Genomic DNA, 22,072 nt, shown 5'->3' with positions numbered 1-22,072 from the left:
AGTGGAGACGGCACTCTGGCATAGGTCAGCCATCGACTCCCATCCCCCATCCCCCCGCTGTGTTTTCGCTTGGCTTTAATCATGGGACAGTGACTGGCCGGCTTCTGAGCAGGTGGCTTCACGGGTCTTGAGCAGGTGGCTCCTGACCGTGGTTCAGGGTTTCCTGCTCACTCATTCTACTCTCTGACTTGGACAGGTCATGCATGTTCAAAGGTTGTGTCACACTTGGACCACAGAAATGGGTTTTCATTAGACTGACACTACAGTGGTTGAACACAAGTATACAGCACAGCACAATGTGCACACAAAGGGCAAGGAAGCAACTCTGAGCATATGACCATGAAACTGTGAGAAACCGTAGACTGTTACACTCATTTGTAAGAAGGTATTGAAACATAGGGAATTTGTCCAAGTATCGTATTTTGTGTGCGTTCTTTTTTTGTTGTTGATTGAAAAGACACAGAAAGGACACATTTGCATGTGAAAAAGCAGTGCACCGCCTGCCCTGCTGTCTTCTGCTCCCAAAATTTTACTTTTGTCTGCAGAGCGAGCAGCAGTCACAATGAAATCACAATAAACAACCCCAAAGTAATAAAGGCAACAGAAACTGAGATGAAGTAAATATTTTAATGTGGGTTTGATATGGTAATGAATCAATCAGCAGGACTAAAAAGTTCAGAGTGGTACCAATTAAGGCCTGCTGTGAGAAACTGGGAGGGAGGATCTCTGGAGACGTCTTCCAAAAACCAGCTCCAAAAAGTAGCTCCACCTCTTCCTCGGCATCATGGGCAGACAAAGAGGGAGGCCAGATGTGCATCTAAAAAGCTATTTTATATTACAGTTCTGGGAAGCTTAGCATTCCCTGTGCGTAGCTGTCTTCTGCATAAACCATGGAGTCATTATGAGGCTGTATGATTAATCATTGGTTAATGTGTTAAGACCCACCAGAGTTCCAGATATGACTGCATTGAGTGCAGGACCATGGAATAGCCAGGGTCTCGCATTCTTTGGCTCTTGATCCTCAAGGCAAGGCGGGAACATTTAGCGAAAGCTCCATTGGTGCTGTTTTCTTGGCCGTCTCCTGGGCTATTGTTTCCTCCTATTTGTCTTCCTCACCCTGCCATCTCACTCCTTTATAGTGCCGATTGGCCGTTAATTTGTTGCGTCTGAGCCTTTGTTTGCTGAGGAACTGGTAGGCGAGCATGGCGCTGACCTATAAAAACCATTGCCTGCTTGTTTTAACTGTGGTCCCCCTGCTCCCCTACAAAACCGGCTGGCTTTCTCCGACAGATAACAATTAAAGAGTGTTTTTAAAAATCTCCCATTTGCCTTTGATGTGTTAATGAATTTAAAAATGGCCTTGCTGAGACACAGTTATCCCTGCTGAGACTAATTAGGGGGAATTGTGTGCGGCGCTTCAAAACAAACTCGTAAACATGCCATGTGTTGCAGAAAACCCTCCCGTGCCATGGTGGTGGGTTCAGAGGTAGATTTAACAGTCCAGCCCCCCCTTTTTTATTTCCTCTATTTTTTTACTCCTTTACTCCCGTTTTTTCAAGCCCTCGAAAAAGTTATAATTAGCTATGAGGCAGGTTGAAGCACGGCTCAGGTCACTAGCAGTGAGCAGTTATAATAAGCTCTAAAGCAGGTTAAAGCGCTTCTCGGGTCATTGGTAGATCACTGCCGCCCCTCGCAGCCCCCAGCTCAAAGAGCCTGTTGGCCAGAGTTCCAGTGCAAGGGTAAAATCAAGGGCCCTTAGAGATTTCAGCTCGGTGCTCAGCCTTCTGGTCATTTTCATTGTTCATTTACACTGATTTCCATAGTCCGCAAAAAACGGAAACATTACACTGTTGCTGTGAGGGTTGTAGGTAATACACCATTGCTCAACATCTATTACCTTCATGCACACCATTAATATGGCAACCTGCTAGAGTTAATAGAAGGTTTTCAAAATAAATGGTACAAAAAGGCTCTAAATTAGTGGAAACTATAATGAATGGAAAAAATATGAAAAGCAACAACTTTTTGTTCACATTTAATAGTAATCACAAATAATTCTAATACTTTGCCATTGCCATTCATCACCATGATGTGGCTTAAATCTATCTATCTATTTATCTATCTATCCCCATTTTGCAGACTGTCCAATGTTTGCTGGTGTGTACACTGCTGTAGGCATAAAGTCCCCCATGTTAATGTGAGTTAAGTGGTCCACTGCTAGGTCTAATGTAGCTTCTGTCTGAGACCCCATGGGAAAGAGAACCTGCAATTTATCGCAGGCAAATGCCTTATCTCTGAGGGTCATTTACTAACAGTTTTTCATTAAGTGGAGAATGTCGTACAGATTGACTCCTTAATAACATTTGGAAGGAATTGTGTTTCTGTGTGCCTAGGGTGAGTCTGTCCAATAGCCCAGTAGCAGCTATGTATGTATCCCCTTTCCAGAGAAACCATTTGCAGGGGTAGTTCCTTGGTGGATGAATAAGAGAGGTGAACTCTTAATGCTCAAACATATTTGTCTTCTCCAATAACAGTTAATTCTCTTAATTTGTCTTGTTTTCAAAACATTTCTAAATGACTCAGTTGTAGTTTCTCTCTAAAATTTTTCACTTTCTAGAAGAACTGGAGTCAGACTGTTGATGACATATATTTCATTACCGGAATAAAGTGCTTTAAGAGATAGATCATATAAGAAATTGTGTTTCAATATATTTGTCACCGACGGAGGTTATTTATCCCCTATGTTGTACATACTTAATTCCTTCTTGTATTTATCTTTTATTTTAGAGATTTTCTTTCTTTGTTTGCTGCATATGTCTTAAGCCCCAAATGTTTCATTTTACCCACCAGTACCCTGTAAACATAGAGATGATTCTCAGGTGCCAGGTCTTTAAGTGAAGTTAGATGAATAGCAGGACACCCCATTTTGCAACATACGTAATTATGCCTGATGCAGCGTCAACACAGGCAAGCTCTAGAGTCTGGCACACACAAATTCATTCAGATGGTATCCATAACAGGGTATGAGGGCTCATACTAACAGTCAGTGAGCAGACAGATGGGTACATATCCCCATCACAGCAGTAGAACTTCAATGACAGCTGGAACAACATGGGTTCACAAAGCAATCTCAAAACTCTGAATCACCCACTGATCATCTGCCTTTTTGCCCATACCAATCATTACATGCAGGCCTCAAAATATTTAAGTAATTACAGGCTTTTTTCACAGTGTAAAAAAGTCCATTCAAATATTAGTAAGTAATCACTTTTCAATTTCTCTGTGTATATAAGTAAATTTGGAGTGTTACCTATTCAGGGAATTATGTTATTTTAATAACAATAGAAAACTGTGACATGGGATGAGATCTCACTAAATGCGTATATGCATAATACAAAAACTACGTTATAAATCATATTTTTGTGTTAATTTGATTCATGCAGAATGATGATAATGTTGTTCATAATGGCAGAAATTGTCAGAACAGGCCAAAACTTGAGCATGACTTAAATGGTACATGCATTTGAGGATTAGCTTTGAAACAGTACAGTAAACCACTTATCATTTTGTAGTTCTTCATGTGTAGTGCTGATTTTATGGGTTTTCTTTGTGCAGTGTGGTAATTTTAGTTGAAAAGCCTTTATTCCTGGTTAAGCTCTTTACTGTATGATGAGCACAAGTGGGTCAGGGTCTGCCTCATTGGGAATTGCCTTTTTGTATAAAAGTAGTTGTGATCTGTGTTAATTCCAGCCTAAATATAACAATAAAGTAAGAACATGGACCATGATTGTTGGTACTGGTGTGGGTACAGGGGAGTGGTCTTAAAAGCTTGTGGTCATTGCTGACCGACACTCAGTTGTGACTTTTGAGCCCAGGGGTTTAGAAGTGAGCACTCTGAGGTAGACAACAGCAGACCTCTTTCTGAGATATGTTTTGACATCTGTTGAAAATGAGTAGAGACATCCTGGCTAGATAGCAGGTACAGTGTGCTCTAAGAATTTTTACCCCGTTTTCTTAGCAGCAAAAAGAAATATTTACATTCCATCTCACTGGATTTGGAGCAATTTTACGAAAAGGGTTCACTTGAGTCTTTAGAATTTCAACGGTCTTGACACTTGATATTGAAATTTCCAATAGCAAAAACACTCCCAAGCCCCCAGCACTCAGCCCCAAGGCCCAAGTCCATCTTTCTCCCCTGCCCAGGTACTGAGAACCCATCCACAAACACATGTTTAACAACTACCCCTCTGTCTCACACTTGCCAAAACTGCAGCTGCAGCAGAAACCTGCCTGCATCAGCAAATCGCAGCCAGTCAAATTGTTGTTTACTCAGCATGTAATGCGTGTGATGGTATAGCTTCAGTGTATTAAAAAAAGAATGTCAGCCTGCCTTCTGGTGGGAAACGATAAGCGTTTCTAATAACGTGCTCCAACGCGAACTGCTGAGATGCAGAAATGTGAAAAAAGTGAATTGTCCTAGTCCTTCATTACTTCTTGTTCTTTCTTTGTTCTTTTCCTTCCCTGACAGTCTCATTCATTTTCCTTTCGGTAGGTTAATGACTGGAGCCCAGTGTTGTCAGGATTCCAATTAATGCTTCTAGTATTCATTCAGTTCCAATTAGAACAGTTGATACTTGTGGAAAATTACATTCATTACCAATTCTTTTGTTAAGCCATTGAAGCAGATGTCTGCATTTAAAACTCATTATACGAGTTTTAGAAACCTCTTTTGAGATTTATTTTTTGCAGAATTTCAGGCGGGGGAAGACTTCAGGTGGAACAATTTATATAAGCCCTTATTCACTTTTTGTCTTTCCTGTTCCAGCATGTAACTGCAACCTGCATGCGCGCCGCTGCCGCTTCAACATGGAGTTGTACAAGCTATCTGGCAGGAAGAGCGGCGGCGTATGTATGAACTGCCGCCACAACACCGCTGGCCGCCACTGTCACTACTGCAAGGAGGGCTTCTACCGGGACATGGCGAGACCCATCTCCCACCGCAAAGCCTGCAAAGGTACTGAGCCATATTAATTTTTTTCTCCTACGTTCAAAACTATGCTGCTTGCATTTATTCATTTAGCAGATTCTTTTCTACAAAGTGAGGTACAAAGACTATGAAACAATATCTAGCCAACACCTTTATCCAAGGTGACTTACAGTGCTGGATACAGTACACTAAACTCCTTTCTACATTAATACAGAAGAGCAATGCAAAACTCACATACACACACTATGGGCCATTTAAAGTCCCCAGTTCACCTGAAACACACATCTTTGCACTGTGGGAGGAAATCTACACAAAAAATGTGAAAATAACAGAACTGCGCACAAACTGAGTTGCATTCAAACCCACGACTGACTACGGCCAAGGAGCTTTGAGGCACCAGCACCTCCCATGGTGGCAGTGTGCTCACTGCTCCTTTAATAAGAGCCTGAATAATTAACTATGCAACCATGTGACAAAGTAATCTTGAAAGCTTTTTCTGGGAACTGTGAACCTAATTACATTACTATTTGTTCAAGTTCTATTGGTCATGAGAAAACTCTATTTTCAGACCATATGATATCATAGAACAAAACGCATTTTCTGCCAGTCCTAAGTAAGCTTGGAGAATCAACCAGTCGGTGCATCTCAGAATCATCAGCAGAAGTCAACCTTAAGGATCAATGAAAGAAGAAGACGAAGAGAAATGCAGGCAGTGAGAAGATTCAGATGGGAGATTACTTCTAAGTGTGAAGATGGGTGGTCACAGCTAAGAACAGTAGTAGCTGTCGCTATCAGCATCATTACAAATCCTACTGCCTTATCGCTCCATGGAAGCCAGGCCTTGTTCACACCTCCAGACAGGGAAACCAACCACCCTGTCAGCTTTGTCAAGATAACACAATTGCACTTATCTTAATTAAAAAGTAAAGTGTTTGTTCTTGGAAACCTACTAGCTCTGAAAAGCCGTCTTTTGAAAATAAGTTTGGATCATTGACCTAACAAATTCTTTAACACCTCTTCTTTCGACTCAGCACTCACACGCACACAAGAATCTGTGCCCTCAGGGTCACACATTTCGTTTGCTTGAGATAACATCTGTGGCACAATAGAGTTTGTGGCCAGATGGAACCGTAACTGACCTAGCCCTACTCTCCAATTAGACACACCCTCCATCATAGCCCCTAATGAAATCCAGAGAGCCCAAGGCCTCCAACACTTGCCAACTGGGCCAGGGAAAGGTGATTTGTTTTATCAAAGCCAACAAATTCAGCGGTCAGTATTGCCTCAGCGGCAGTAAAACTTTATCACCTTCCCTTCAAAAGCCCGGATGTGTAGGAAATGAAAATCCTGTGGCAATAGGAATGAGTCTCAGAGGCGGGTGTGTTGATTGATCTGAGCTCTTGTTATGTACGGCTTGTCTCTTTCAAGTCTGCCAGGCCCCTGGCTCTGTGAAACCCAGTCCGCCGCTCTCCCCGTGCTGTGACACATCTCAGCCCACTTTCCACTGGGGATCACAAATCGGTGTCTAAAGCGGCGTCACGGCAATAAAATACAGGTGTTTCCGGAGGACGGGTGGATGAAATCTGCTTCGAGTCAGACCTCCACCATGGCTTGACCGTACCGAAGCTGCCGATCTGCTCAACTTGCACGCTGAGCGCCGTCTTTTAATAGACGAGTGTGACGTTGATGGATGGGTCAGGTGCTCCGCTCTCCATCTGGCCTCCATCACTCCTCCCTATTTCCAGGTATTTCACGTTCGAGGCCGCCAAGCCCCTTCACTCAAAAACTTTGAGGAGGCTTTGAGTTGATTCTCAGCCCAGCAGGGACGAATCCCCCTCAGCAGACAGACAGTCCCGCTCTCCTGCCTGCTTTTTACAGCGCTAGAAAGATGAAAAGCATGGAAGTGCATCTCACACATACATATGCACAGCTGGGGGTGGCACTGAGAACATTTTGGAGTGAAGAACACTGTGATGCAATGGACCAGCTCAGCGGGTACAGGGCCAGTTTTGCCCATGGGTTTGGCACACAGATGGGCTTTTTGAAAGAAGAAAAAAGACTGTCAGCAGGCAAATCAGAAGCATTTTGCCAACTAAAGCCACATAGATGTCTTGGCACGTTCAAAATAAGTCCAGCTCTGGAGTGAAACACATGTACAGCGTCTGGGGAAAAGAATAAGGTGAGTCGGGGGAGTGTAAACAAAGAGGTGGAATATCAGGCCAGAGCCGTTGTCATCCACTCAGACACGCTGCTCTCAAGGCCTGTTGTGTCTGAAGCTTGAATAGAGAACATATCTGAAGGCAGTTTGCCCAAAGTGGTATTACTTTTACACGAACATTCTCTTGTACTCTAAGGCCTTGTTACAAGTCGTATCCCATTTACCCAAAACGTGACCTCTGTATATTTTTGAAAACATGGAAAAAATGTAATCGGTGAAGAAATCATCCTTTCAATGAAATCAGGTGAATGTGGTCTGTATCGTACCCTTTAGTTTACCATCGAAATTCAGGTTGAAAAAGCACCATACTTAAACGAACACGAGTTCATTCCATGCATACATATATAGAGTAGCTGTGACTTTAACTGACCTTAACAAGCAAAAATTGCACCAAAATTGCTTTCTAATCAGTAAAGTCAGTTAAAGCTCATAGCTGAGAGGGTATCATCAAGTCTAGGCAGTGATCGCTGGCAGTTCAAGCTGGAGCTTTCATTGGCATTGTGAACAGGTGACAGAGCATAACTGGCATTGTTCCACCCTGGGGGACAGTTTAAGTCAACCAGTGTATCTCCAGTGGCCCAAGTTATTCAGCAGAAGCTTTTTTGACTCACGTAGAGTGGCAGGACAGCAGGGTGGAAGGGTATGCCCTGGGCAAGACAACGAGCCATTGCAGGGTAGCCACACATTCACACACTACGGGCAATTTTGAGACACCGGCTCTCCTGAAACATTGTGACATCATACCGTTCACACTTGCTTTTCAGAACAATAAATTCAGAATAGAATAAAACAGCGAGAGCTGTGTTAAAGCTTGCGGAGTTCTGTAGGAGCGTTATAGTAAACTGAGAGCATTTGTGTGCTAAGATGCTGTGTTGTGTCTGGCTCATTAATAAACATTTGAACTGAATGGGAGCATTTGTTATATACACTTGACAGAGGTTCCGAAGTCAATCAGGAAATTTGTTATAATGTTCTCTCTCAGTTTTTTAGTTGTAGAGTAAGGTCTTAGGAGCTATGTTTAATCGTTTCTAAAATACACCAGTGTATTCCAGCTGTACCATCTTTAAGCTGTGCTCAAGCGATCGCTCAGTCTGCCTTTTCACCTTTGTGGAACCAGTGCTGCTGAGTCGTCGTCAGTGTTCACAGGCCTTTTATTCCCTTTCATCCGCCCCAAGCCTTCCCACGTAAAAACATAAAATACCTCGGATGGGCAACAGGATGTGGCAGATGACATAAAAAGGAATGTGTCACAGACTGTCCTTATGTGAGCACACTCAGTCAACTATTTGAGTGAGATGTCGTGGTCCTCATTCTCCGTGCAAATGTTATACTTTGAAACTCAAATGCTTAGTGTAGCATTTGTTGAAATGGTGTGCATAGCACCCAAGAAGACATTTTTCACAACGTGCAAGTTGTAAATTAGGCTGTCCATTTTGTTTTCTATGTCTCATGTAACATTCACTAATCACTATCAATTCAGGGTCACGGTGGAGGAGGAGCTTCTCCCAAAAGCAGAGGGCATTATGATAGGTTGGGTATAGCCTGTAGGGTATGTCAGTCGTTAGAGAGCAATGAGACACACGCACATAGTCACTTGCACTTTTGCACACTTTGGAGTCATTCATCCACCTGAAATGGATGCAGCAAAGCCACGCAAACTCAAGGAGAACTCCACAAACTAAGTCAGGTTCAAATTCATGTGCTGTAGATCTACTGCATAGAAAGGCTTTTTTTTTAAAACAAATCTTTACAATTCTCTTTATTTTATAGTCTTTGAAATAAAATGAGATCCTGTAAACCTGGACACTGGGCCAAAATATCTCTTTGTAGAGCATTACAGCAGTGTCAGACTGTGTTCAGGTACTTTATGATGCATTAGTTTTGGTAGCCAGGCAAAATGGCAGTGGTAAAACTGTAGTAAGTTTCAGATGGCGATGTCTGCCCCTGTGTTTCTCAATACTGTGTGAGCAGGACCCTTCTCGCAGACCCCCGACCCAGGAAGTGACCCTAGAGAGTGACCTACGCCCCCTGCAATGGATGGCCAAGGGGTTCAAGACACTCTGTTGACTTATGTTGAACCTCGGAAGCGAGGAGGCAGGGGATTTTCCTGCATGTCTCGACTGAGACTGGCATTTTGGCTGCTCCGAGAAAGTGCGTGCAGGAGCAGTGCTTCGAAATACCACGGGGTGAGAGAAGATGTTGTCGTGTTCAGAGGCGAGACAGAGCAGCAGCCTGTACAGTTTTACTGTACACTGGCGAATGCATTAAGTGTCATCCAGTGTCATCCAGTGGTGTCGCAACATCTGGGAATGCAGTCAGCAGCAAGGAAAAACAATGAGTTTGTAATTCCAGCCTCGTAAATACATAATATCTGATACGTTTCAATTTCACTGGTTGTACATTTTTTTCCCCTCACTTAATAACCTAATTTGCTTGCCACAGTAATCAGTTGTTTTGTTTTAACATTAAAATACACAGTTTTGTATGAAAAGTCGCAATACATGCATTGATGAGAAGTCGGCATCCAGTTTTGAAATGATTTTTTTTCCACGTCATTATACTGTATTTGTGCAAGAACACAGGAGGGTTTCCATAAGCCTAGACACATCCCAGGAAGCAAAAGATTAGCTTTATGGCATGGATCAAATGACAGGAAGTTTTTAATTCAGTACTTGCATACTGGGTTTTTACAGCAGTGCATAAAACAGACTATTTTTGTGCGTCTGTGTCTGACAGCTCCTCCACAGCCTGTGATATCGCATTACAGCGAACGCCAGAGTGAGCCCACTCCACCACTCAGTCAATTTCAGCTCTCCCTCTCCTTTAAGCACCCTTTCCCATGCCCTTGACAGAAGTTCTTCATCTTTGTTTTTACCCATGACGCTCTACTTGTAAAAGCACCTTGTTACGAGTCTCAAATATGAGAAGTTCCTGAAGCCAGTGTCTTGGACTTCTCTTTTTCTGTTTTTTGCTCAATGGCTTTGGTGACAGAGTGTTTTCGGGGCCTGCGGTTTGTTACAACATCTGAGAGCGTGATGTGGAGCTGGACAGTGTCATGTCAGAAATTGCTCTATGCGTTCCCCTGCACACCTGGGCATCGAGGAAGGCCGGGGGCTGGCCAGGTGAGGTGGGAGTGGGGTGCCACTGTGAATCACAGCAAGGTATTTTGGGGTTCAGAAGACTGGCATTCAAAACATCACCTTCTGACCTTCATCCCTTGTCCTGCCTCTCCAAACAGATGAGTGCAACAGATTTTCCATGATAAATACTAATATACATTTCTCCCAATATCCATGGCTTAGGTGGCCAGTCCCAGGACACTTGAGACCTCTGGTCAGGAATTTGACCAGCCATCTGAGGATTTGTGTAAGAGCACCTTAAAAGCTGCTATTAATGGCATCCAAGGAAAAAGGCACATATGGCCATTGTGAGGAGAGAGCAGCCTCCAGCCTCCTTCATTAACAGGTGGCCCAGTGTGTCAGCTGCAAAGTCAGAACTAGCAGTACAAACCATTAAAGCAAAGAAAACATGGTCTAGGGATAGTCCGAATATTGTGTGGCAAAGTCCTCGGTGTTAGTGTGGTTAAGTTGCTGGGTTTTCGCTAAAGCTTCGTTTCGGCTGCTTTGGGTGCATAATAGCTACGTCTATCGTATTACCGTCTAGTTACGCTGTTTACTTTTGCGACTTGTGCATCAAACACAGTTGTTTTCTAGAAAATTTAACCCAAACCAGGGGGAAAGAATTCCCCTCCTGCACCCCTGCCCATTGTTGTGCATTAAGGGCCCATCAGCAGAGCCAGATCTGATAGAGACAATAAAGGAACCATTTTCATTTTTCACTTGATTCTATCTCCTCTCTATTTATTTTTCAAAGATATTGTTTTCATTTGCTCAGCACCGCTTGTCCAGATTTGAGTCTGCTGGCCAGTTTTAAATCTCCGCTGAGCCTTGCAGGCCAGTACAGTCTTTCCAGTTATTCACTGCACACTACTGGGAAACGTCAATATTTAAGTCATTTGTGTGTGTGTGTCTGTGTGTGTGTCTTTTTCTCCAGGTAACAAGACATGATCAAAATGTTTATGAACTGAAAGCATCTTTTGACTGGAGACAGCAGTGACACTGATCATGAATATGATGGGCTGTGTATTGGGTCGCTATCTTGAAAGCACCGTTGGTAGATTATTAGTATTTATGCTCATGAAATGCATGAAAAACTGACTGTATATGGACAGGAGGTTGATTTCTGTGATGTGCTGTGTTTGTTCTTGCCCTCCATTGTTGGTGGATGAGGTCCACCTCAGCTCTAAACACACACGCGTGTGAGAGCCCCCAGAGGCCTATGTTTACTGCTTTGGCAGGGACACGGGGAGTGGAGCGATGGGCTGATTTACAGCTGTTTACACTGAGGACAGTGGGAGCCAGCGCTCCTCTGCAGACTCGGAGCGCAGGAATGCAGACGCATCGCTCCATCCACCACCTCGTAAAGGCCAGGTCGGCCTGACAGCAGCCACCGTACACAACTTTTCCTTTTTTTTAGCGAGGGGCGTGGGGAACGCATTTGAGAGTTTCTAAGCATGCTCACTTCTCGACAACGCCTGACGGAGTCTTACCGTAACGCTGCCTAAAATGCGAGAAGGAGGGGGCTCTCCAGTGCTGTTCTTGGCAAGAAGGTCTGGGGGCTGCTGGACACACTTAAGTGGGAGGGGGTGCGTACTGTCATGCTGCGGCACTTATGGGACCAGACAGGCGGAGCAGCAGGTTTGCTTTTCCTTCTCCCCAACTCATGGACCAGCCATGCCAGGTGCAATCAGGTAGCCCAGAAGCACTACTGTGGTGTTGTACCCTCCCTGCCAGTTTTTTGGGGTCACGAACCTCGACGACTTACTCTGAGCACATCCTGTGGCAGAAATTACTCTGGCCATCCCGAAATCACCGATGGTGACCGTAAGGGGGAAATAAGATTCCTTTATACTCACTAAGGTCTCAGGTTTTTTTGTCCCTATGAATGTATTATGTTCAGATCTCTTTTACACACGAAATTTTGAAGCAATCAAACCGAAAAAAACCTGCAATGGAATAATTTGTTGCGAGCTGTGATAAAGCTGTTAATCAGCCTTGTGTGTAACAGATCTTGGTTTTCTCTTTCTCTTTCCCTCCAGCTTGTGACTGCCACCCGGTGGGGGCTGCAGGGAAGACATGCAACCAGACCACCGGTCAATGTCCCTGCAAGGACGGGGTGACAGGCATCACTTGCAACCGCTGCGCCAAGGGCTACCAGCAGAGCCGCTCCCCAGTGGCCCCCTGCATCAGTGAGTTCTCACCCTGGTTCACACGCTTCACGTCTCCCCCACTCAACATCTCACCCTGGCACAGGCAGGGACCCCTTCCCACAGCGGACTAAGTGTGGATGTGGATCGGACATGCTGCAGCAGAACTTCAAGCAGGCGGCAGTCTGACTGCAGCAAATAGTAAAAAATAGATCATTTGTCAGAGGAGAGGATAGTAGGGTGGAGGCAGGCACACTCCTGGTGCCCAGTACAGTAACCGTACTTGTCGGCTTTTTTGCTCTGGAGCACGGATAACCTGAAGCCCCAGAATCCCAGTTGGTTTCGCTCGCTGTGTTCGATGGAGAGATCGCTTCACTCGCATCAGGGCTAATGGAGCACCCAGGCCAGCGCTCATTTGCTATATCACTTGATGTTTAATTAACCCTCTGAGTGGCAATTCACACTTTTAGAAGTGCTATGTTAGCAGTTCTCCCTCCCAGAAGCTCACTGAAAAAAAAAACTGTAATTGTTGTCTTCATCAAGCAAAAGGCAGAGGGTTAAACTCTGGTAGGTTGCGTGTTTTGCGGCGTCTCCGTTGGTGGTCCCTGCCTCAGGGGTGGGGCAGCGGAGGGGCCAGGTACGGAACAGCTTGCCGCCACACTGCGCCATGCACTGGGTGCTGCACACACGCACACTCTCCACTTCTACACAGAGCAGATGGCCGAAGGGAGGGACAGCAAGGTCCTTAGTCTCAGTCACAGACGGCAAACAAGGCAACATTCAGAAGCGTCGATGGGCTCTCGGTGGAGAGGAGAGACCATGCCACTCTTCAGCCAGGGTTTTGCATCAAGCGTTGGGTTTTGCTGGCTCAGGAACAGAGGATGGGGGATGGGTAAGAGACAAGAGGCATTGTTCTACTGTGGGGGTTCTCAATGCCACACATGCACCAGTACTGAATTTAGGCAACAAAGCCATTCTGGCAGGCAGGACGGGGCAGGGCAGAATCCCATGGAAGGCAGAGCACAGCTAAGGCTGGGGGTCGCCATCAGAACATCCTAGAGCAGGAATGGGGCCACACACCCTGCGGCAGAGTAGCGGATAGCGGCTCGAAGGCCACAGAACACCAAGGAGTTCTTCTCCGTTCCCTTGTTGCATGAGGGCACGGGGGGCAGGAGTGGGTGGGTTCCAGTGAATTACTTTCCAGGAAATCAGCTGTCAGTTGCATCCAGGGCTGCTCTCAAATAAGCCCATTGTGCCCGAAAGCACAACGATGCTGTTTGCAAGGCTCCCAGCTGGCACTGCAATCAAGTGTTACATGAAAGCAGCGCAAACTTTTATTCATGGTGCCATTGAGAAGTTTTTTTTTTTTTTTGTTCTAGGAAATCTCAAAGCTCCGCTTATTGTCGTGGGGCTGGTTGTTGCTTGCTAGAAACAAAGCATCACTTAGGTATTCAGAGGGAAACGATGACGGTTCAGCACATTAAAGATCAGGGAGAACCATGTGTTCTCATCTGTTCCACATTACTGTCTCAGCGTCTGTGTTCTGAGACTCGTCTGTTTCTCTAAAAGCCAGTATCATTTGATTGGAGTCCCATCAGCAGCCCTGCTGTTTACATCACTTCGCCACGAGACACGTAAGGCATGTCAACATTTCCCTGGCGGGCAGCAGTTGATCCAGTTCACATCAGAGGAGAAATTACATTTAATCCTATAATTAATATCAGGAGTTATGCGGCGCGCTGGAGCTCGGCCCATTTTTCAACAGCCCCTTTGTCAGCCGAGTGTGTGTGGCCAGTGCCGTCTGCTGGTGTGTGTCATGTTGCGGTGAGCTGTGTGTACACTTTGGTGCGTTTATAAATATACCGTGTGGTCTGCGCACGCTGCCGATGCGGCGCGCTCTGGCTCCGCATGTGATATCGTGCGGTTTGGACGAGGACTGCGGCCTGGTGCACGCCTCTGTCTGCGAGCGTTATAAATGACACCGTCTGCCGGCAATTCATGTGGCGCACTCTGTGTCGGCCTGCCCGCCTGCGCCTTTGCGCACGTCCTCTTGCGCAATGTAATGCGCTTAATGACTCTCGCTCCTGTCATCTAATGAGGTTACACTTGTGAATCACATTGCTCTTCTTAGAGGGTGGGGTCTCATTGGGAGGTAATGATGGAAAGTCCCCTGTATTAGTGTCCTTTTTTATCACAGATATTGCGGTAACTGTGTGTAATTATACATTTTAATCACATCACCCCGGTAATTGCAGTCTCCCCATTTTCCCTCCTATTTTTCAGGGCTATTGATGTCCCGATGGTAATAAGCGTAATTCGAATACATGTGCACCAGGTATTAAGGTTACAGAAATGCTTTTATCACACACTTTTTTCAGGAGTATATGATTTCGCTGTAATGGATGAAAAGGTTACTGTGTCATTGAGCAGCAGGCTCACACTTCACTGCGTCTGTCTAGCCTGTTTCCATGGTGTCCGAAGTAGGGGCTCAGCTGTAGTAGTCTGTTACATTTACATTTTTTCATTTAACTCCAACAGGGGGTGTGGTGGCATGGTGGCGTGGTGGCAGGGTGTTGCATCGGGTTTGGCTGGATCCTGCTCTCTGGTGGGTCTGGGGTTCAAGTCCCGCTTGGGTTGCCCTGTGATGGACTGGTGTCCCATCCTGGGTGTGTCCCCTCCTCCTCCTCCACCATTACACTCTGTGTTGCTGGGTTAGGCTCTGGTTCACCATGACCCCACTTGGGACAAGTGGTGTGTGTGTGTGTGTGTGTGTGTGTGTGTGTGTGTGTGTGTGTGTGTGTGTGTGTGTGTGTGTGTGTGCGCATTTAACACCAAAGCAAATTGCTCTGTTAAGCTGCTTGTCATGATCTACCCATTTATACAGCTGGAGAAATTCAGGATAATTGCCTTGCTCATAAAGGTTCTACAGTAGCAGTTGTGCTACTGCTACGCAACCTGCTGCCCCTGTTGTGAGCAGCCCTCTGTTTCAAGCAATGTGAGCAGGCACCCCCTTCCCCTATAACCCTCTTTTCCATGGACATGATTGCTAAAATGAAGCCAAATGCTTTGATTAATTTAGTACTGATAGTCAAGTGTATTGCTTTAGTGTAGACATTCTTTTTATTGACTGTATCTCTCTCGCTCTCTCTCTCTCTCCCTATCTCAGAGATTCCAGTGGTGAACCCCACTGCTGCCGTGAGCAGCACAGAGGAACCTGCAGGTTAGAGCCCCGCCCACTTTTATACAGTACACTTCTTTACCTCATGCAGCCACACCTTCCTAAACTGTGTAACATCACAAAGCACTCCACGTTGAACACTCATCTGTCGGTGACCAAGCCGTAATCATGGCCATTTTTTGTCCGCATTTGCATTACTTTGTCTAATGAATTTAGTGCAGACTAATGAGGGGTGGTCAGAGTCCTGCTGTGTTAAAAAGACCCTTCTTATATTGTACCTTTGTATCCTTCCAAGATGTTTTACTGGGAAATATCCTCTCTCAGCAATTAATCTGTCAGCGATGGCTCAAGTGCTCTCTCTTGAGTTCATTGATTTTGAAAAAAGAGTTTAATTCTGTCAGCAAAACCTTTTAGATTTATGTGATCCATGTGTTTTAGGGTATAGATATGTCAATATTAACACTCAGAAGGTTACAGCTCCATGGTCCTATTAGATTAGAACCTTTTTTAGCACATAAAGACCAGGGAAACATAAGATTACCTGCCATAGTACAGTATATTGCCTCTCCAGTTGCTTTGGAGAAAAGTGTTGGCTAAATAAATAAATGTAATGTAAACAGCTGAAATTGAACAAATAGTTTATTTCACATTCCTTACCTCATTAAAGCAAAGACGGTCTAGTTAGTTACTGGGAAGCATCACTGGACTTGTGTTCTCTTATCAAGTACATCGTATGTCCAAGTTCTTTGTGCTTTGCATTTTAAACACCTGAGCGAATCAAGCAGACTCCTTTGTTTGCCTTCGTTGCATGAGGAACGGAGAGATATGGAAGATCAATATTGTTGACTAAAGTTCAGGGTCGCTGTCTGTCTTATTATTAATTTCGTTCTCAGCTCACCATTGGTCGGCATTCCATTCTGTTCTATTAGCTAAAAAAACGAAATCAAAGGTAAAGATGATTTCATATCAGTCTGCAGAATGGCATCCATCTCTGACTGCAATATTTACGGGTCCCAGAAGTCCTGAATAAGCTTTCGTACAAATAGCATGTGTGCATCTTGCGCAAGCTGAGCAGAGCTGCAGCGCCAGTCTGGTGGTGCTGATGACTTACAGACAGGGTTATGAGAAGACAGCAATGCTGAACGGTGAGGGGTCTGGCTCGACACCAAGATTCCGCCGGTGTCCAGCACTTGGGCTGGAATCAGAGCGGGGCCATGCAGATGCCTTGCTCCCTGGAAGCCATCTGCCCAGGCTGCCACCTTACCTGCCAAGCTGGTACACTACTCAGCCTTCCCAATCTCCTCCTCTGTGTGGGGAGTTTGCCAGGACGCACCATGGACTGGTATCTGAAACCACCTTCTTAGATCCCTTTAGATGTGGCTATAAGCACAAGAGCAGGTGACATGCTGCACTTCCAAGTGCTAAGCTGCCCTCCTGATACATATGGTGTGTTAATGAGTTTCACACAGAGGCATTTTTAGGAACGTACCATTGCTGGTACACGCCCTTCCAACAGCATGCATTCCAGACCCGGTCCGGTTTAGCAGGAGCTGTACACAATTTGTCCTCATTACTGGCTTAGGGAAGAGGAGAAGGAGCAGGGAAACCAGAGAGCCCACAGGCCAATTGTGTCCACTTTCAACAGCCACTCTTGTGGGTCAGCGGCTGATTCATTAGGCTTTCCAGGTGATTGCCCATCAGTAAGTGACTCTTCATGGGAAAATACACACTGGCTGGCCGCCAGCGGTTCTCTAGCATCGCCGGGCAACCTCTGCAGCAGGGTTTAGCTCACTAATTGCTCTTTCCGGTACACATTTTATATTTAAGGCGTTTACTAGGAAAGCGCGTTTCCATAGGGTCCCTTTCAACACAGGAAACAATGTCGCAAGTCTTCTCAACAATACGAGGGCACTGACTTTAAGGAGTCGACGGCCAACAGTTTCAGACTAAAGAGAATGCTATTAAACAAAAAAATGTCCTTCCTCTGGCCCACATGGCTGCCAATAAAGTTTCGTTTAAAACAGTGCCAGCACGTTCATGCCAGTACACTTGTCTCGTTGCTTCGGTATAATGCACAAAAGCTGCGCCCATCAGAACCACCATCCCGCTAGTAAGCTTCTAAGCTACATGGCTTAGCGGGAGTTTGTACTGGTTACAAGTCACTCCCAAGCAAACTTTGGCAGTAGACGGAGTATCACTGCAGGCCCCCGTATTCCACCATAAAGTGATGCTATACTCACAATGCATGAGAGCACAGCGAACCTGAGGCCATATGTAGCAAAGACAGCACTGTCACATACCTTCCCTTTTTTTTATATCGTAGTCTGTAGAGTGGGCTCTATCTCTAACTGCATATGAATGTATGTAGATCTATACTCATATATGTGTATATACATACTGTATATTGTTTTTTTCCATTGCTGGCTAAAAGGCAGAGATATTTTGTGGCAGTCATGCTGGTTTTCATGGCAGGTCCTCGGGTTCATGAAACCCATGCTCCAGGGGGTGGTGGGAAGTTCCACTTCACAGACTTATTGAAGGTTGTGCCGAGTTGTGGGAAGAGCCTGGCCGAGCCTCTCTCTGCTTACCACTAATAAAAACAGCATCGCTCTGATAGACAGCCAAGTCTCCCTGACATTTTTATAGGGCTTTTTTCTACAGCTCTCCTTCTCTGTCTTTCTGGAGTTCTAGCTGAAATGAGCAATACGGTTCTACAGCACCGGATGAGAAAACATTGATTTTTTTAATAGTGGAAAAAAGGACTGTATCCGCGTGAGCAATCCCTTTTATTTAGTTGAATTTGGACCAGAGAGTGGCCCTTTCACTGGGCTTTTTCAGTGATTTCATATTGAAAGCAGCAGGCATGAGCTCAGTACACAAGACCAGTGCTGTTCTGTATAGTGTTAGCAGAAGTTAATTGTCTTCCTCTCCTGCGTGCTTAGTGAGCGAGTTTTAAACCAGTGACCAGTGACTCAAAGGGAAAGGCTTGACCCAACATTAATCTGAATCCATTAGGATTACTGAAAAAAAAATTGTGGGCTTGTGGCTCCAGGTGTTTCGGTGGCTGAAAAAATGGACTTGTGGTCAGAGGGTTAGAGACAGAAGTTAAGGGAGGGGTCTTCTTGTTGTACCTTATTCTGAAGCAGTAAATATTTATGTAAGTTTACTGTGAAGTATATTATATATTACATGAACATCTGTATATATTGGGTATATGGCTTTGACAACAAAGAAGATAAAAAAAAAAAAAAAACAGGCAGATTTTCCAAATATATATATATATATACACACACACACACATTTTCTGAACCGCTTCTCCCATACGAGGTTGCGGGGAACCGGAGCCTACCCGGTAACACAGGGCATAAGGCCGGAGGGGGAGGGGACACACCCAGGACGGGATGCCAGTCCGTCGCAAGGCACCCCAAGCTGGACTCGAACCCCAGACCCACCAGAGAGCAGGACCGTGGTCCAACCCACTGCGCCACTGCATATATATATATATATATATATATATATATATATATATATATATATATATATATACACACTGTATATTTTTTTATGTTCTGATGTTTTTAAGAAATTTTGCTCCCTAGTTATGTACTGCTTCACATTTAATGTAATAACAAAGTATTACATCAACATATAACTATTTAATGGACCTCTTTCTGGTGGCATTGCAGTTACTGTGGGAGTGACATGTTTTTCAGTTTTTTTAATTCCTTGTGGAAAATCAACTGTAAACGGTTTTAAAGAAACTTGCTCATGAAAAAATATGCTTTGTTTAATAGAATATGATTGATTCATTTATTACTGACTAATATGAACTGCTCTGTGCAGGCTGAAGGCTATGATGTAAGTTCTATCATAAATGCCCACACAGGGTTCCCATAAAAGAACATTTGGCTACTGCTGTATAGCTTACTGTAGCTCTCGTTTTATGGAATATTGGTGTAAAAGTAAGAGTTTTAACAGCAGTTCTGATAGGGGGAACAGCAGGCACTGTAGTGGTAAGGTGAGGCTCCTGCCTTCGGATGGAAAGGACTCAAGGTTGAATCCCACCTCCTGCTGTAGTGCCCTTGAGCAAGGTACTTACCCTGAATTGCACCAGTAAATATTACCCAGCAGCAAAAGTGGGTAAAACATTGTAGGTAACACCGTAAGTTACTTTTGGAGAAAAGTTGTCAGTTAAATGAATAAATATGATACAAAATGTGATAGAAAGCATGGTACCTTCTCCCACTGGGTGGGGGAAGGTTTTCCCTTTACAGTTACCGGTGCTCCCATATAGACTGAGCTCCTGCTCCTCTCTGCTATGCCACAGTCACTTTTTCACTCTGTTACTGTACATCATCTTAGGAAAGGTGGAGCAGGCACTTTCCTTCATCGTGTCACTATTTCCCATGAGCCAGCCTCATTCCTGTGCGCTCCTGGCCTGTAAATGTGATTTGTTGCTGGTTCTGTTTCGCCCCAGCACTCCTGGCCAGACTAAAGGGTTCCTCTCACCCTTCCTCCACACCACAGTGGATGGCAGGTGCTGCTCTGGCTACCTCAAGTGGGCGGGAAGGCCCCCAAGATGGGGGCACATCCATCTGTCTGCCGCAAACACAGGTTCTATTATGTATTGAAATAGCAGTACTGTATGGCACGCAGGGGGTATATAAAAAAAAGTTAATGTGCAGTATCATTGCAGTACTATGTGAATGAGAGTCCAGGATGGCAGCTGAGGGCCATTTCACATTCCTGTTATGACCTCCTGACCTCCATAACATGGAAAATTAGGTGGTTACATTGATAAAGTAGTTTGACTTTGCAATGTGACTGAACTGGCAGCGTGAACCTTAACCTGCTGCAGAACAACTTTTAATGAGGCCAGGAGGTAGCGCAGCCTGGACAGATATGTCCTATGTGTCCATGAATTTCTATATGTGCCCCAGGTACCTGATGGGAGTAAGGGTTCGTGGAAGATGTAGCACAAGAGTTTGTTTACTAATGCTTTTCAGCTTCAGTTTTATAATCTGTGGTAGGAATCTTACTGTTATGGAACACTGAATAAGCCACAGAATTTTAAATGATTTCTGTTTTATGAATTACCTACATCATCATGGCATTAGCCTGCAGAAGGCTTCCATTTGATTTTCCATCACTCAAAAAGGAAGGATACTTTCATTTTCAGACAAAAAAATGAACAATTCCAAACAGTACTTTCCTCCTTGTTGACAGATTGTGAGTCCTACTGCAAACCAGTGAAGGGTAATCTGAAGATCAATATGAAGAAGTACTGCAAGAAGGACTATGGTAAGTCTGTAAGAAGTATCGCTGGAAGAGAACAGACCATAATTTTTGAAAGCATACATCTCACAGTGCAGAAAAGTAAGAAAAATATTTCTATTGCTTCTAGCACACATTTTTCAAACATTGTACAGAACTGCTGTCTACACGGTGAATTAATGAGAAAAATTAACAAAGAAACACCTCTTGGCATCTGTCTCTAATTTTCTGCACTGTGCGTCTTCACTCAGCCGTGCAGGTGAATGTGTTGGACATGGAGACCATCGGGGACTGGGCCAAGTTCTCTGTCACTGTGGTGTCTGTGTACAAGAGCCGTGGAGAGCCACTGAAGCGCGGAGACAACTTCCTGTGGATCCACATGAAGGATCTGGCCTGCAAGTGCCCCAAGATCCAGATGAGCAAGCGCTTTCTGGTGATGGGCACCAATGACAGTGGGCCAGAGCGTGCGGGTCTGCTGGCCGACAAGAACAGCCTGGTCATCCAGTGGAGGGACGTTTGGACACGGAGGCTGCGGAAGTTCCAGCGCAAGGAGAAGAAAGGAAAGTGCAGCAAGGCATGATGGGAAAGCACCATTTCCTAGCTCCTGGCGGCTTGCAGGACGGGACATGCCTAAGAGTGCCGCATATACAAAAACTGCCGCACATACAAAAACTGCATGTATCTTGCCTCTTTCATGGACCGCTTTGTGTATATTGTATTATTGTTTTTTTTTTTCTTTTTTGTTGTTTTTCATGTGTGTATGACTTTATTTTTTATTGGTCTGCCTTGAAAAGGGACCGTAAAAAAGAGTACGACGTGCAAATGAGAGCTGATGCCATTACATTCCTTGACAACGACAGCAAAAATGTCGACTTCTTCCTTCCAGGACTGGTGACACCTGTAATGACTTTTTGTAAGCACAACATCGGGGCTGAGGATCACGTCTGTTCCGAGCAAAGTCCATGGAGGTCAGATGGTCAAAAAGAGAGAACTTTCATTTTAGTCCCAGTTGCAAATCTGCTCAACTAACAATGTCCTGCTGTCTCCACTTGTCCCTGATCCTGCCGTGGCTGTAATACCCTGTGACTGCTGTGGTGTTGGACAGCAGCAGTACTACAGAGCACAGTACCCCTCAAACGTCACCCCATC

General features: G+C 44.8%; 1 protein-coding gene across 1 annotated transcript in view; it reads left to right on the top strand.

The window, feature by feature from the left end:
• Positions 1–21,652, top strand: part of ntn2 (netrin 2) — a 44,193-nt gene extending 22,541 nt beyond the window's left edge. Inside the window, exons 3-7 of the mRNA XM_018734942.2 lie at positions 4,826–5,014; positions 12,364–12,513; positions 15,638–15,691; positions 20,876–20,950; positions 21,175–21,652. Of these exons, the coding sequence (XP_018590458.1) occupies positions 4,826–5,014; positions 12,364–12,513; positions 15,638–15,691; positions 20,876–20,950; positions 21,175–21,503 (797 nt within the window). The 3' untranslated portion in view covers positions 21,504–21,652. The remainder of the gene's footprint in view (positions 1–4,825; positions 5,015–12,363; positions 12,514–15,637; positions 15,692–20,875; positions 20,951–21,174) is intronic.
• Positions 21,653–22,072: the final 420 nt, after the last annotated feature.

Source organism: Scleropages formosus, chromosome 20, assembly GCF_900964775.1.
Source record: "Scleropages formosus chromosome 20, fSclFor1.1, whole genome shotgun sequence".
Classification (NCBI taxonomy): domain Eukaryota; kingdom Metazoa; phylum Chordata; class Actinopteri; order Osteoglossiformes; family Osteoglossidae; genus Scleropages; species Scleropages formosus.
This window is presented reverse-complemented; position numbering and strand designations above follow the sequence as displayed.